Source organism: Alosa alosa, chromosome 17 (genome assembly GCF_017589495.1).
Source record: "Alosa alosa isolate M-15738 ecotype Scorff River chromosome 17, AALO_Geno_1.1, whole genome shotgun sequence".
NCBI lineage: Eukaryota > Metazoa > Chordata > Actinopteri > Clupeiformes > Clupeidae > Alosa > Alosa alosa.
In genome coordinates this window covers 16,202,951-16,219,386 of record NC_063205.1, presented here as the reverse complement: position 1 = coordinate 16,219,386, position 16,436 = coordinate 16,202,951, and the positions used below count along the sequence as shown (strand labels likewise).

General features: G+C 43.8%; 2 protein-coding genes across 2 annotated transcripts in view; one reads left to right on the top strand and one right to left on the bottom strand.

The window, feature by feature from the left end:
* Positions 1-16,436, top strand: part of LOC125310521 (dynein axonemal heavy chain 6-like) — a 51,595-nt gene that overhangs the window by 10,018 nt on the left and 25,141 nt on the right. The window contains 22 exon segments of the mRNA XM_048268027.1: positions 148-276; positions 3,565-3,678; positions 3,819-3,962; positions 4,278-4,433; positions 4,819-4,869; positions 5,145-5,237; positions 5,553-5,672; positions 5,978-6,158; positions 6,960-7,056; positions 7,434-7,647; positions 8,039-8,203; positions 10,173-10,283; positions 10,516-10,641; positions 10,962-11,117; positions 11,575-11,736; positions 12,189-12,326; positions 12,475-12,642; positions 13,061-13,209; positions 13,664-13,771; positions 14,452-15,007; positions 15,413-15,535; positions 15,715-15,897. Coding sequence (XP_048123984.1) covers positions 148-276; positions 3,565-3,678; positions 3,819-3,962; positions 4,278-4,433; positions 4,819-4,869; positions 5,145-5,237; positions 5,553-5,672; positions 5,978-6,158; positions 6,960-7,056; positions 7,434-7,647; positions 8,039-8,203; positions 10,173-10,283; positions 10,516-10,641; positions 10,962-11,117; positions 11,575-11,736; positions 12,189-12,326; positions 12,475-12,642; positions 13,061-13,209; positions 13,664-13,771; positions 14,452-15,007; positions 15,413-15,535; positions 15,715-15,897 — 3,444 coding nt within the window.
* On the bottom strand, positions 1,335-2,226 carry LOC125310517. The gene is made up of 2 exons (XM_048268020.1): positions 1,732-2,226; positions 1,335-1,559 (listed from the first exon to the last, which is right to left on the bottom strand). The coding sequence occupies exons 1-2, from the start codon at positions 2,147-2,149 to the stop codon at positions 1,372-1,374; spliced, it is 606 nt and encodes a 201-aa protein (XP_048123977.1). The 5' UTR covers positions 2,150-2,226; the 3' UTR covers positions 1,335-1,371.

Below are 16,436 nucleotides of genomic sequence, written 5' to 3'. Positions count from 1 at the left end.
CTCATGTAAACACCTCAACCTCAATCTGATTAAAAAAATAAAAAGTCCATGTAAACGCGGCTATTGTTTCTCTCTAAATTGCAAATTACAGTGCAAGTTCAATGTTTTGTCCTGTTTTGTCATCTCTCTCTCTCTCTCTCTCTGCAGGACAGACAAATCTTGGAAGTCCATTCAGACAAGACCAAGGTCCGCTCGATCCTGGGTGAGATCCAGATTTCCATAGAGGAGTTGCAAGCCATGTCCTTCCAGTTCAAGTCCTACCAGAAGAACTTCAAGGTACTGCAGTTATTTTTTCCATCCACCAGAGAGAGCCGTATACCTGTGTTTGCTCAAAGGTCATCACTAAAGCACTGCCCCCTCGGCCGTGTTTCCCTGGTATGCTATCCCTATCAGGAGTTTGACTTTCATTAGTTCCTCCATTGGAATTTGACCAAGAGCAAATAATTTGCCTCCAACACTAACCGTTGTTCGTAGACATAAGGCTCATCCCATCTTGAACCTCCTCATATAATCTCTTCACTTAACATATGCCACTAATCCCAACCCGAACATTAACATGAACTCCGACCTTGACCTTTGCCCTTGAACCCTGACCTGCCTCTTGTACGTAACTATAACCTATCCCATAACCAACCTTATTACCTCATAACTTCTCCTCCTCAGATGAGTACAGGCAGGGCTGGAGTTGAGAGGGGGGTGCAGGGGGACACCGTCCTTCCAGAAAAGGATTTGGATAAAAAAACATCCCCCTTTTCAATACCTTTCTCGCATACCTTTTAGATTAAACAGTCATGCTTGTTAGGTGCTTCCTTATCATCAACAGACAAGGTACTGTAGAGCATCCTCCTTGATAATTTTGAACACTACTGCATATTAGTTGCTACCTTACAAGTAAGATAAGCCATCCCCCTTGCATTTCTTTTACAAAGTTAATCTCAGACAGTATATGTGTGACAATAATGCCTGTTTACTTATTGCCTCATAGTCTATAATAATTTAAGAAATCATCCTCTGTATGAGCAACATGTGAGAGGTCCACAGGTAGAGATGGAGCATATGGGTGGTCCACAGGTAGAGGTGTGAGTAATATATGAGTGGTCCATAGATAGAGGTGTGAGTAATATATGAGTGGTCCATAGATAGAGGTGTGAGTAATATATGAGTGGTCCATAGATAGAGGTATGAGTATGTACTTTTTTATAAAACAAATAACAAATATATGGGGATCATACTTCCCCATCTGGTCCTTACTGGTCCTACAAGTCATTAGGTTGCAGAATTATATTTTAGAAAAGAATCAGGGAGAAACAGTGAAGATCACTAGAAGTCTGGCTTCTGGTATTGGTTTTATTGACAGTTGTTGTCAAGCGTTCACATGGTCAGCCGTCTGCTGCTGCGTCTTGCCACCCGAAACCTCCTCCTGGGGACGGATCCTTTGTGGTTCTGTGTCGCACTCCAGAATTGGGCTGCCCGCTCGGCCTCCTCCTTCCTGTCTCCAGCCTCTGGCCTTAACGCTTTCTCTTTCTCTGTCTCTTCCTTTTCATTTAGTCCTTCTGAAGCTAAACATAATGGGGGAGTACAGTATGTCATTAAATTCACTGCTAAACCATTTTGATTTTTAAAATGTGAGCTCACTTTTTACATAGCCCACTTATCGCTCTGAGCTCAAGTTGCCTCTGGTGACGCAAGGCTACTTCTAACACCTAGTGTGAGCAGATGTCTTCTACTCACCCAAAGCGGAGTCCACTTTATCCAGGATACCGCCAAGTACTGCTTTCACGTCGTTGTCCCTCTGTTCATTTCTCTCCTGTTCTTCTAACTGTTTGTCCAAGAACATGTCCAGATCATTCAGAACAGATATGACTTCTTCGGGCATAGTGAACCCGTCTTCGTAAGCCCTGTTGTCCAGACCAGTTTTGCCGTGCTCGACCCGTTTCAGCTCCTTTATGAGGAGCTTTTGTAGTTCCTTTTTAGTCTTCTTTTTGTTTTTCATTTTAGTCTCATCCACATTCTCATCAATGTTCACTCCCAAAGCCTCCAGTTCTCTTTTTAGTTCCTCTAGTCCGTATTTTTTGACACGTTTCTTAATTGTTTTACTCTCATTTTGCCGTGCTGCCAGGCAGCAGGCTAAGAACCAGCAGAACCACATTAAAATCAGATTGCCAAAAATCACAGTTTGAACATCAAATGATCAAAAAATCTGAAAACAGCCAACTTCTACACAAACCCAAGCAAAAGTGAACAATAATTCCAGTTTACCCTATGCTGTGTTCTATGGCATCATGATGTTGCCTAGCCACCTTTGTGATCCTAAACGGAATGGTTTGATGCAAGACTATTGTTACCAGTTAAATGCATCATTCAATGGAATCTTTGGAATCATTGTCTCTCTTGACTCTTTTGATTATGTATGGTTATGGTAATATGATTTAGCAGACACTTTTGTCCAAAGCCACAAATAAAAACAATACAATGGTTAAAGATGAACAGTGAACAGTGTGAAAATGTTGGTAAGACTACATTAAGGAAAATAGCAATAATAAACAATAATGTCAATGCAATATCAATGATCAATAGCCTAATGAAAATAAACAGATAATGTAGCCTTCTGTAATGTAGACTAGCGTTCTATACATTATCCCTTATTTATTTACTAGACCGGTTTATTTATTTACTTTTAACACCCACATACACACTTATTAGTCTGCAGAAACCATGTTAAGGGGGGCAAACACAAGAAAATTGAAAACCAACAATGGCATCTGTCCTTCAGATCAACAACATTTTCTTTCATAGAACAGGATTGCAAACAATCCAGGCAAATAGGTACTACTATACTACTATAATGTACTACTGTACTACTGTAAAGGTTCAGTTCTTATTTTCAGTGATACGCTCAGCTCAAATTTAGATATCTCATTAATAAATGAGTCAACTATGCAAAATATATTTGCAGCTCTGGAAAAAATGAAGAGACCACTGCACATTTTTCTGATGTCATCCTATGGTTGCTGAGTGACATGAGTTGACGGTCATATTCAAATTTTCAGTGGTCTCTTAATTTTGAATATGACCGTCAACTCATTCAAATATCACTCAGCAACCGTAGGATGACATCAGAAAAATGTGCAGTGGTCTCTTCATTTTTTCCAGAGCTGTATGTGTGGCGCTATTTGGCTGCACACATGTAGACCAAGATGAGCTAAAAAGGTGTGTCTCCAAGTTGAAGTGTGAGTAATATATGAGTGGTCCACAGGTGGAGGTGTGAGTAACATATGAGTGGTCCACAGGTAGAGATGGAGCATAAGTGTGGTCCACAGGTAGAGATGGAGCATATGTGTGGTCCACAGGTAGAGATGGAGCATATGTGTGGTCCACAGGTAGAGATGGAGCATAAGTGTGGTCCACAGGTAGAGATGGAGCATAAGAGTGGTCCACAGGTAGAGATGGAGCATATGTGTGGTCCACAGGTAGAGATGGAGCATATGTGTGGTCCACAGGTAGAGATGGAGCATATGAGTGGTCCACAGGTGGAGGTGTGAGTAACATGTGGCTGGTCCACAGGTGGAAGTGACCAAGTTTGAGGCCCTGGAGGAGCTGAGTGCTGAAGTGAAGCTGAAGCAACTGCTGTGGGATGCACTGGAAGAGTGGGAGGCGCTGGAGAGTGCCTGGTTGGAGGTGAGAGGAGCTCACACACACACACACACACACACGCACACACACGCACACACACACACACACACACACACACACACACACACACACACACGCCAGGCTGATATCTGTTCTCATTGAACCCTTTTTCTTCATGTGTCCAGTGTAAGTTTGACAAGCTTGACCCTGAGGTGCTGAGCGCCCAGGTGGCGAAATACAGCAAGTACGTGAACCAGCTGGAGAAAGGCCTGCCGCCCAACACAGTGGTGCCTGAACTCAAGCGCCATGTGGAGGGCATGAGGGAGAAGGTGGGTGAGGAGGGCACCACAGGGTCCAGTCAGCCCAGTCACCTGGAAAAGGCCTTTTGTTGGAATAGAGACCAATAGATCTATTGTGAATTGTAATGTTTATTTTTGCACTGCGTATCTATCTTCTATTCTAAGTTCATACTTTCTCTGTGTAGGTAGATAGGGTGTCTTAAATGTGATTTGTTGATTAATTGCTTTGTTTTTATATCCATAGACAATGAATCTATCTTTGTGTTTGTATGCTGCATTAAAATAAGATGAATAGTGCCCAGTCGATGTACACTGTACTGTGTTGGTGTTTGTTCTCCCCACCAGCTCCCAGTGATCACCAACCTGCGTAACCCGTCTCTGAAGACGCGCCACTGGGAGATCCTGGAGGCCATCGTGGGGTCCAATCTCCTGGAGGAACCCCTCACCCTGTTGGCCCTGCAGGAGCTGGACATCTTCAGCTACGACGCTGAGATCCAGGAGGTAGGACCCATCAGGCAGCTCAGTTCAGTATTCATTTTGCGAAGTTCAACAAAGCCTCTTTGTTAAAAAAAAAAGTACAAAAAAAGTACAGGTCAATTTCAGTTCTTCTTCATCAGAGTTACTGTAGTTAGAGAACATTGACAACTGATTGAAAATAGACTTTCTTTCAGCTCAAGGACAAACATGCATGGAATCTCTCTTGTGCTGTTACTATACTATACACTGGCCGTGCTGTCTCCTTATTTAAATGCAGTTGTGCAGCCAAGCAAAATATTGGTTTTCAAATTATTCAGTTCATTTAGCTGCATATATTATGTCAAAAAGAGTAAGGCCTTGGTAATGGCTGACTGATCACTGAAGGGTTATTTTCTTCTCATTTGTCTAGGTGTCAGGGCAAGCCTCTGGAGAATCTTCCCTCGAGTCTATCCTTAAAAAGGTAAGGACGAGAAGAGGAGACGTGTGTGTGTGTGTGTGTGTGTGTGTGTGTGTGTGTGTGTGTGTGTGCGTGCGTGCGGCGTGGCGTGCGTGCGTGCATGCAGGCAAGGCGTGTGTGTATGTGTGTGTATGTGTGTGTGTGTGTGTGTGTGTGTGTGTGTGTGTGTGTGTGTGTGCGTGCACACACAGGTAGGGTTTGTGTAAAAGTGTGTGTATGGGTATGTGAAGAAAATGTCAGTGTTTAGCCATTGAAATGTTCTTATCACCATTTGACAGGTGGAGGACTCCTGGAAGACCACAGAGTTTGTGGTTCTCTCACACCGTGACTCGAAAGATGTTTTTATCCTCGGTGGCACCGATGACATTCAGGTAAACTGCACGTCGTCCTCAGAGATGATGAGGAGAATATAGCACACAACATCACAGAATTAACAGTTTCACAGTATAATAACAACATAAGTACAGTTCTACAGTACAATCTTCAAAACAAAGCTCACTAGTTAAATATGCAAACAGCCATCTTATATGGATGATAGATAGATAGATAGATAGATAGATAGATAGATAGATAGATAGATAACAAACATTCACACTGCAATACACTCATAAAAACCCTATGTCTGTGTGTGTGTGTGTGTGTGTGTGTGTGTGTGTGTGTGTGTGTGTGTGTGTGTGTGTGTTCAGGTGCTCCTGGATGACAGCATCATTAATGTTGCCACTGTGGCCTCCTCTCGCTACGTGGGACCCATCAAATCCCGAGTGGACGAATGGCAAAGACAGCTGACCCTGTTCAACCAGACCCTGGTAGAGGAATCAGTGCAAGAACATGATCTGAGCCAACATTTGTACTTTACACAGACACAAATTGTTTAGTGTATATTTTCATAACACATCAAGATAAATTGGGATAAATTTGGACCTCCTCTACATGTGTGTCTTCACTGTAACTTTATTACCTTCATAACCATTTCTTAATCACTCTTTTCCTCTCTCATTCACTCACTCCACTCATCTTTCTCCCTTCTCTCTATCTGTTCTTCCCTCTCTCCCTCTTCCCTCTCTCTTTCCCATCTTCATCACTTCATCTTCATCTTCATCTCTCCGTCCAGGATGAGTGGCTGGCGTGCCAGAGGAACTGGCTGTACCTGGAGAGCATCTTCAGTGCGCCGGACATCCAGCGGCAGCTGCCCGCCGAGGCCAAGATGTTCCTGCAGGTGGACAAGTCCTGGAAGGAGATCATGAGGAAGGTCAACCGCCTGCCCAACGCCCTGCGTGCCGCCACGCAGCCAGGTCGGACACGCACGCAATCATACACACACACACACACACACACACACATACAATCATACACACACACACATACAATCGCATACACACACACACACACACACACACATACAATCATACACACACACACACACACACACACACACACACAATGCACACTGTATACTCACACATAGTACAAACTCTGAATGCTCTGAATCTCCTCCACCGTAAATAAACACACACACACACACACACACACACATACAATCATACACACACACACACACACACATACAATCACACACACACACACACACACACACACACACACACACACACACACACACACAATGCACACTGTATACTCACACATAGTACAAACTCTGAATGCTCTGAATCTCCTCCACCCAGAAATAAACACACACACACACACACACACACATACAATCATACACACACACACACACACACATACAACATACACACACACACACACACACATCATACACACACACACACACACACACACACACACACACACACACACACACACACACACACACACACACACACACACACACACACACACACAATGCACACTGCACAAACTCTGACTGCTCTGAATCTCCTCCACCGTGATATATTGCTCTGAAATGATGATAGATGCCCTAAAAGTGTACTACACTGTTTAGCATGGTCACATTACTCAACACAACACTAATGAGAGTGCCAAAGAAAGGCCCATTTTGCAGCCCTAAGACACAGCGCTGATGACTGTTTCTCACTCTAATGACGTGAAAAATGGTTCACCCCTCTGCCCAGGCCTGCTGGAGATCTTCCAGAACAATAATGCCCTTCTGGAGCAGATCCAGAAATGCCTGGAGGCCTATCTGGAGTCCAAGAGAGTCATCTTCCCCAGGTTAGGAGCATGTCGCTATTTCTTCACGTATATTCCCTTAAGGGACGCTCTCAGAAAGCTTCTTTATGATGCAGAAGTAAGAAGGCAGCTGTTTCATTGTGTAGGCTCAAAACAATAGTGAAACAAAAGCTAATGGTTTAATTTTATAATGGGTGTTTAAGTTATCTCTCGTGGGGGCAATTCTGCCATTGTTTTCTCTCTTCTGTAGGGATTCTTTTGTGCTTGTTTTTTTTGTATCATAACTGCATTTTTAAACCCTGTTGTACAAATGCATTTTTATCATGCTTCAAAGTCGTCTACCTTGTTTTTTGTGACCTCTGCATTGAAGTATTCACTTTGCTGTGCAATGACGTATTTTGCTGTCCGTGTTCCGTCAGGTTCTACTTCCTGTCCAACGACGAGTTGCTGGAGATCCTGGCGCAGACGCGGAACCCGCAGGCTGTGCAGCCCCATCTGAGGAAGTGCTTCGACGCCATCCAGCGCCTGGAGTTCGCCCTGCTGCCACCAGGGGGCCCCGCAGCTCCAGAGGGGGAGCCCGAGAAAGTCTACAGCAATGACATCTTGGCCATGGTCTCGCCCGAGGGAGAGAAGGTGGAGTTGCCTCGTCCTTTACATTGTTTACCCCATTTGAAACATTGTTTCAAAACAGAAATGTTTTGTGTGTGTGTGTGTTGTGTGTGTGTCTCTCTCTCTGTGTGTGTGTGTGTGTGTGTGTGTGTGTGTGTGTGTGTGTGTGTGTGGTGTGTGTGTGTGTGTGTGTGTGTGTGTGTGTGTTTGTGTGTTTGTGTGTGTTTGTGTGTGTATAGGTAGCTATTTAATAGCCCTACCTATCATATTTTGCCATCCCTCTACTGAAATCATAACAGCATTAAATGTAATGAGACTGACACTGACACTGTTTATTGATGGGGCAATCATCAATCAAGCCTCACAGGTGATTTTTTAATTGTTCAGTGGGGATCCTTTTGTTGATTTTGATCAGGTTTCCCTCGGCAAGGGCCTGAAGGCTCGTGGGAATGTGGAGGACTGGCTGGGAAAGGTGGAGGAAGGCATGTTCTCCTCCCTGCGTCGTCTCAGCAAGGCCGCCATTGCTGACTACCAGAGCAAGCCCAGGGAGGAGTGGGTGGTGGCAGGACACCCCTCCCAGGTGGGTAGGGGGAGACTATGTGGGGCCTGATGGAAGTGGGTTTATACTGGAGCATTCAGCACAAGTTCAAGTAAAAATTAAATTCACTGGTATTTAGCAACACAGACTTGCAAAGGTGGGGTCGGGATTCGAATCTGGGCCGATAGATTGTCAGGCGGCAATGCTACATGTACTGTTGCTCCATTAAGCTCATCAAAAAAGTTGCCACAGCTAAATGTATAAGGAACAGAGTCGCACTCAAGGGCTTGATACTCTAGTGTTAATTTCGTCAGACGAGACGAGAGGAAATATGTTCATCAACAACCTTTTTTTCATGACTAAGACGAGAGGCGATGACGAGACGGCAGTATTGTCCTGAAACACTGACTAAAACTATCTTAAGATGCATTATTGTTGACTAAAAAAGCAGAGACTAAAATGTTTTGCATGAAATAAAAACTAAGATAAAAAATCTCTTCATTTTTTCGTCTACAAAATGAGAAGACAGAACATCTAGCTGTTATGTTTTCAAAATATTCCGAATGAGTTCATACGCAACAGCTTTCCTGTAGGCTAGTCTACGTGCTGTTGCTGCAACCCTGTGGCTGCAACACTAAAACTACATGGAACAAGAACACTGGAGATTTCTGCAAGAGTTAGCAAGCTAACTATAAGCTTTATGCCACAATGCTACATACCCAGAAGTTGAAGGTTCTCTCATACAAATTAACATCCCCCAGAATGTCCATACGAAAATGTTTATCATGTAATGTCAATTATTTAACTAGTTAGACTGATGATGCAAAGTTTGCTAGCAGGTTAGCTATGGCTAAGATGGAGAGTCTGATTGGGGAATGTGTTGTGTTTGGGGCGATATCGCCATCTAGCAAGGCGGAGTAAAAACATTAATACTTTGGCCTACAGTGTTTCTCAAACTTTTTCAGTTTCAGGACCACTAAACTAACCCTAGCTAAAAAAAAAAAAAGATTAGACCTACTTCAACAGTAGCCTATAATTAGTCTACACAATAGGCCTACTCACTGAACCACTTTGCTTATTGTGTGGATTCATACTGTATGATTTAAACTGGCATATCTTACATAGACAGTGTTGCAGAACTGTTTTTACATACAAGTTGGTTCAATATTGCAAACAACTCATCTATATTATATTTTACCACGTCTGCTCGCGGACTACTTGGGATAGCTTGCGGACCACCAGTGATCCACGGACAACACTTTGAGAAACACTGGTCTACGAATATGACAGTGGTCCAGTCAAATCTTTTACTGTCTATGGTCAAATCCCAGCCGAGCTATAACTGTATAAATCAGAATGAGTAATTATAACAGACGAGTAGCCCTGTGGACACACAATATTGTTGGAAAATTGAGATGTGTGAAACACTATTTGACTCAAATGGTAATCAGAAATAATTAGTTATAAAAAAAAGACTAAAATGTGTTGACTAAAACTGACTAAGACTAAGATACCTTTAGTTTTCTTTTGACTAAAACTAGACTAAAATGACGAGACTTTTAGTTCCATCTAAAACTTGACTAACAAAAATGATATTTGAATGACTAAATATGACAAAGACTAAAAAGGACATTTCGTCACAAGACTAAGACTAAGACTAAATTAAAAATAGGTGACAAAATTAACACTATGATACTCATACAATTTGTATTGGAAACCGAGATTTCAACAATGAGTCTTAGGACAAAACTGGAAAACAAACGTTTTGGGCTTAGCCCAATGTCTCCATCAACTTTTGATGTTCACACACCAGGCAAAACATCATCACAAACTTAATGCGCAGACGCCAAACCGCCATTGTTCCACAGCTAAATGTATTGAATATTTTATGGGGATTAAGTTGAAATAACATGTACTGTATGAAGGGGATATTTGCATTGGTATGGTTTTGCATGCATTGTTTTTTATATTAGCCACCAACAGCGCTTTTCTCCTGTCTCTACTGCTCTAGGTTGTGCTGACCATCTCTCAGATGATGTGGTGCAGGGATATGGATAACTGCTTAGAGGGAGATCACGATCACTTCCAGGCCCTACAGGAGTTTGAACTAATAAACTTTGAGGTTTCCTCACCGCTACTTTCAATTTGATTTCACATTCTATTTCAGTCTTTCACTGCCCTCAGGAAAGTATAATGTTATATTTGCTTGCATTTTTGTGTGTGTGTGTGTGTGTGTGTGTGTGTGTGTGTGTGTGTGTGTGTGTGTGTGTGTGTGTGTGTGTGTGCATGCATGCATGTGTGTGTGTGTGTGTGTGTGTGTGTGTGTGTGTGTGTGTGTTGATCTCTATATGCAGAGACTGAACACTCTGGCTGCTCTGGTGCGTGGCAACCTTCCCAGCCTGCACCGGAACATCATCACCGCTCTGATCACCACAGACGTGCACGCGCGTGACATCGTCACTGACCTGGTCAAGCAAAAGGTTAATGATATTCACGGAGAAGGGTTGCCGTCTGATTCAGTCCATTCATGCACTGTAATGAAAATGCATTGTATCTTAAAACCTGCAGATTATGTGTTGTTGTGCAACATCTGAAGCAAAAAAATTCTATTTGCATGAAGAGCTGTTTTTGTTTTCTTATTGAAAGCCACACAATGGCCAAAAAGATCATGAAAAAAAGATATTTTGGAGAAATGTCTGATGGACTGTACATTGTCCCCTTCATGAAATATAGTGTGTGTGTGTGTGTGTGTGTGTTTGTGTGTGTGTGTGCGTGTGTGTGCGCGTGCACGTTCCTGAAGGTGGACTCCAGCAGTAACTTTGAGTGGCAGAGGCAGCTGCGGTACTACTGGGATCTGGACCTGGATAACTGTGTGGCCCGCATGGCTCTGTCTCACTACATCTACGGCTACGAGTACCTGGGAGCCTGCCCGCGCCTGGTCATCACGCCGCTCACGGTGACCCTCCTAGGCCCCGCCATCTCAGCCATCTCTCCTATATCTCCCATCTGTTCACCTTGCACGCACTTCATTAACTCTCATGAAAGCTCATTATTTTCATTGTTCATATTTTATATTGTTGTTATTATTACTATTATTAATATGCTTAATGTAGGCTTTATCAACTTCATTTTAAGCTATTATTTTAACTAATATAGTGTTCATATACTGTAAGTTGCTTCGGACAAAAGCGCCTGCCAAATATCATAACCATAATGATAACCAGTCTTGACAGTTATAGTAGTTATAGCTTTTGGTATGGTATGCAAATTGTTATGATTATATGATCATCCAATCGGAACACATAGAACCAGCAATGTGGTCGCCATAGCCCCGTGTGTCATCGCATTCCGCTTCTGCTCCTTGACTGAAGAGTTGAATGGTGGTTTGTGTTGGGCTGTTGTGGTGGCTGTAGGATCGTTGCTACCTCTGCCTGATGGGGGCGCTGCAGCTGGACCTGGGCGGGGCCCCCGCTGGGCCTGCTGGGACTGGGAAAACGGAGACCACCAAAGACCTGGCCAAGGCGCTCGCCATCCAGTGTGTGGTCTTCAACTGCTCCGACGGACTCGACTACAAGGTGACATGAAGTGCACAAGGGACAGACAGAGACACAGATAGACAGACAGACAGACAGACAGACAGACTGGGTGGTGGTAGTGTAGTCGTTAAGGAGCTGGGCTAGCATGTGTTTGCTATAAAGGTTGTGGGTTCAATTCCCAGCTGCCACTGTTGTGCCCCACTGTTGTACACTAAGTATTAGACTAACAGATAGACAGAGAGAACTTTTGTAGAGAACCTTGTCCTATTAAATTTACTCCAGCTTTCCTCCAAAATTGCGTCTATGCATGGCAGTTATACTGTACTTTGTGACTTTTCCTCTAAAAACACCTAAAACATACATAGAACAAACATACATATATGTACTTATGGATGTTGTCTTACTGATATTGAATATTATTCATTCATTGGTGAACTGGGTGAGTTGTAGTAAGCGCTATTTGACTGTTGGTGCCTGGTGTCCCTGCTCAGATGATGGGCACGTTCTTCAGCGGTCTGGCCCAGTCGGGAGCCTGGTGCTGCTTCGACGAGTTCAACCGCATCAACATCGAGGTGCTGTCTGTCATCGCCCAGCAACTCATCACCATCAGGAACGCCAAGGCTGCCAAGGTAACACGCTAGGCTTTCATTGTGTTAAACTGTGTTTTCTGCACAGCTCTTTCACTACTGTTGTGTCTGACTGAGTGTGTGTGCATGTGAATATCTGTGGTTGCCTGTGTGTGTGTGGTGTGTGTGTGTGTGTGTTTCTTTCCTGCAGTTGTCTCGGTTCATGTTCGAGGGGCGTGAGATCAAGCTGGTGATGACCTGTGCCGCCTTCATTACCATGAACCCCGGATACGCTGGCCGAACAGAGCTGCCCGACAACCTGAAGGCGCTCTTCAGACCCATCGCTATGATGGTACCCAACTACGCCCTCATCGCAGAGGTACGAGAAAGAAAAGAGAGAGAAAGAAAAGAGAGAAAGAGAGAGAGAGAGAGAGAGAGAGAGAGAGAGAGAGAAGTCACTAAAAGAATAAACTACTAGTCTGATATCACTTTAACCAGTAAAACGAATTTCTTAAACAAATTACGGTATCAGTATCGGAATGTATGGATGGAATAGGTGTTTACTTTGATTTAGTATTTAATAATAGCCAATATCTACCAACATCACAAATGATCTTTCAGTTTACTGTGCTTGGGTTGCTTATTTCCTTTAGTCTGTCAGACGGAATGGAGAATTAAATGGGATGCTTCCTGCAGCCTTTTCGCTGTCATCTGTTACGAAGGGAATGTCATTGGTTTGTCACTGTGTGTCTCTGTCTGTTCCCATGCCTCCTTTGATGTGTGTCGGCTCTGCCCAGGTGATCTTGTACTCGGAGGGCTTTGAGTCGAGCAAGACGCTGGCGCGGAAGATGACTCAGATGTACAAGCTGTGCAGCGAGCAGCTCTCCCAGCAGGACCACTACGACTTCGGCATGAGGGCCGTGAAATCCGTGCTCGTCATGGCAGGGTAGGGGGGCGTCCCACGTAGAGTGTGTGTGTGTGTGTGTGTGTGTGTGTGTGTGTGTGTGTGTGTGTGTGTGAGAGAGAGTGCGTATGTGTGTGTGTGTGTGTGCTTGCATGTGTGTATGTTTGGTGGGATGCTGCAGAAAACAGAGAGGGAGAATGGAGCTAAATAAACAATGGGAAATAAATAAATAGACGAACAAAAGCAAGATTTCCTCATCTCCATCATAATCTTGTGGGGCATCATCAATATTTATATATAGTACGCTGTGCTGGGAGATTAAATCCTTTATGTTTTGTGTGTGTGTGTGAGTGCATCATTTTTTTGTGTGTGTGTGTGTGTGTGTGTGTTTTGTTGTGCGTATATGTCACTTTGTGTGCATGCTGCTGGTGTGTGTGTGTGTGTGTGTGTGTGTGCATGTGTGTTTGTTTACCTTCTCCCTGCTGTGCTCCCGCAGCTCTCTGAAGAGGGCCAACCCCCACCTGAGTGAGGATGTGGTCCTGATCCGAGCCCTCAGGGACTCCAACCTGCCCAAGTTTCTCACAGACGACGCTGAGCTCTTCAGGTGTGTCATTCCACACAAAACAACACCCACTCACAAAACACTCATACAAGTCACATTGAAATCCTTTGCAGCTACTACTACTATTACTACTACTACTACAATGCTGCATAGTTATCCATCTATATTTTAAATGGATGTTATTAAAAAGAAACAAAATTAATCATTTATACATATTTACTGAGCATATTAACGCTGGGATTCAAACTGGTGCCCTTAAGGCTTAGAATTTTAAAATGTAAGAATCGAATGTGTGATATGATTCCAGGCACTAGGCTAAAAGAAGCAAACAACATTATAAATAAATTATTTGTTTTCCTTTTGCCTCAGCCACTTTCTATGTCCTTTGGGAATGTATTCACATGAACTACAAGTTGTGAAACCCCTGGTGTTTTGTCAGAAACATTTACATTTTGAAAAACAAATGTCAAAACCTTATTGTGAATTCTTGTTTAAAAGTTTTCTTTTCCAATTATCCATTATCTTTATACCCAGGTGTAACTGAAATTACACTACTATGGCCTTTACCTGGTCTTCCAGTCACTTTTTAGACATGAATGACTGAAATGTGTATTATTGTTTGGTTTTGTTTATGTAAAGCACATTGAATGACCTCTGTGTATGAAATGTGCTATATGAATAAACTTGTGTGTGTGTGTGTGTGTGTGTGTATGCAACCGCAGTGGCATCCTGTCCGATCTCTTCCCGGGCGTGTCCATCCCCGAGCACGACTACGGCGTGCTCAAGTCCACCATCGAGTGGTCGCTGTGCGAGCGCTCTCTCCAGCCCGTGCCGGCCATGATCAGCAAGGTCATCCAGCTGTACGAGACCATGCTGGTGCGCCACGGCGTCATGCTGGTGGGGCCGACGGGCGGCGGCAAGACCACCGTCTACGCCACGCTGGCCCACGCCCTCGAGAAGCTGCACGCCGACGGGCACGAGGACCCCTTCTTCATGCCCGTCAAGAAGTACGTGCTCAACCCCAAGTCCATCACCATGGGCGAGCTGTACGGCGAGGTCAACCCGCTCACGCTGGAGTGGAAGGACGGTCTGATGGCGCTGAGCGTACGGGCGGGGGTCAACGACCCCAGCGACGACCACAAGTGGGTGATCAGCGACGGGCCGGTGGACGCGCTGTGGATCGAGAACATGAACACGGTGCTGGACGACAACAAGATGCTGTGTCTGGCCAACAGCGAGAGGATCAAGCTCACGCCGTCCATCCACATGGTGTTTGAGGTGAGAGAGTGAGGGCCAGGGGCCTGGTCAACCTCATTTAACATAAAAAAGCATGCGGGAATCTGTTTTTTTTTTTTGTCTTTTTCAGATTTTCGGTGTATTTCTATATCTAGCAAACATCAAGTCTACTCATTTCCCATGACATAAGATTGTCTGACCATAAGTCATATCAGTATTTTCCCAATGTATGTTGCTATATTATTGCCAAAATTCCAGATTTATGTTACCTTTTATTTATTTTAATTTTTTTGCCTTTTGACTGACATAACATAACATAAGGTTTAGGGTTAACCGCTAACCCCAACCCTATGACTTATGTATTATGAGAAAATCAGACTGTTTCTCTCTGCGTTGTTGATGCCTCTCTCTCTCTCTCTCTCTCTCTTATGGTCTTGTGGGGAGTAGGTGCAGGACCTGGCCGTGGCCTCTCCCGCCACAGTCAGTCGCTGTGGGATGGTCTACATTGACGCTGATGACCTCAAGTGGATGCCCTACGTGAAGACGTGGCTGGCAGGGCTCTCTCAGAAAGTAACTCCCTCGTCCTTACAAACACACTCTGCATAATCGTGATAAAGATGAAAAAAGAAGTGTAATGATCTGGTCTTGTTGATGTTTACTTGATGTTTACTTCATACTTGCACATAAAATGACACAGTAGTTGAATAGCTGATATAAGTATTGCATCTTCCCTTTGTGTGTGTGTGTAGCTGAGTAACGACATCCTCTCATACCTGCTGGACATGTTTGAGCTGCACGTGGAGAAGGGCCTGCAGTTTGTTAATAAGCGCTGCGTGCAGGCCATGGCCCAGGTGGACATCAGTAAGGTCACTACCCTCTGCTGCCTGCTGGAGGCGCTGCTGCTGGGACCCAAAGCAAAAAACCTCAAATCAGTATGTACCAGAATTGCCATTACAGTTTTTTTCTGAATGCTTAAACATATTTTTTGTAACTATGGCTTTTTTTGCAAAACTCTACACACAAATGGCAAAACCACTCACTGAGTTCGCAAAACTAAAAGCACAAACACTGCTTTGCACTCAGTTTGCAATTTTGTAACACACACTTTGCACAACTGTAGGCACAATGGCTATTATTTACACTATTTTGCCAACTCTCTGGCACACTTTCTCATGTGAAAACTGTTTTAGATAATTAGTTCACTTTGCAATCAGCCTAAGCACTATAAATAAGCCACAGGTAATGTACAATGGGTAACGATGGAGTGAGCAGGAAGAGTGAGAAGAGAAAAACAGACAAAAAAAAACAGTCTACATGTGGGGATATTGTCATGTCAGGCCTGGATACGTCATTCCAGAATATATTTTTTCCGGTGCCTTGGACTGGGGACATTGCATGTGATGTAGACAGAATTTTGAGAGAGCGACCCGATGTAGACTGATTTGTTTTGTCTCAGTGAAATGCTATTTTG

Excerpts from the sequence above, each read along its gene's own strand:
- LOC125310517 (XM_048268020.1), bottom strand. The coding sequence starts at position 2,149 with ATGTGGTTCTGCTGGTTCTTAGCCTGCTGCCTGGCAGCACGGCAAAAT. Across the intron at positions 1,560-1,731 it reads TAAAGTGGACTCCGCTTTGG|CTTCAGAAGGACTAAATGAA; the intron begins GTGAGTAGAAGA and ends CATTATGTTTAG.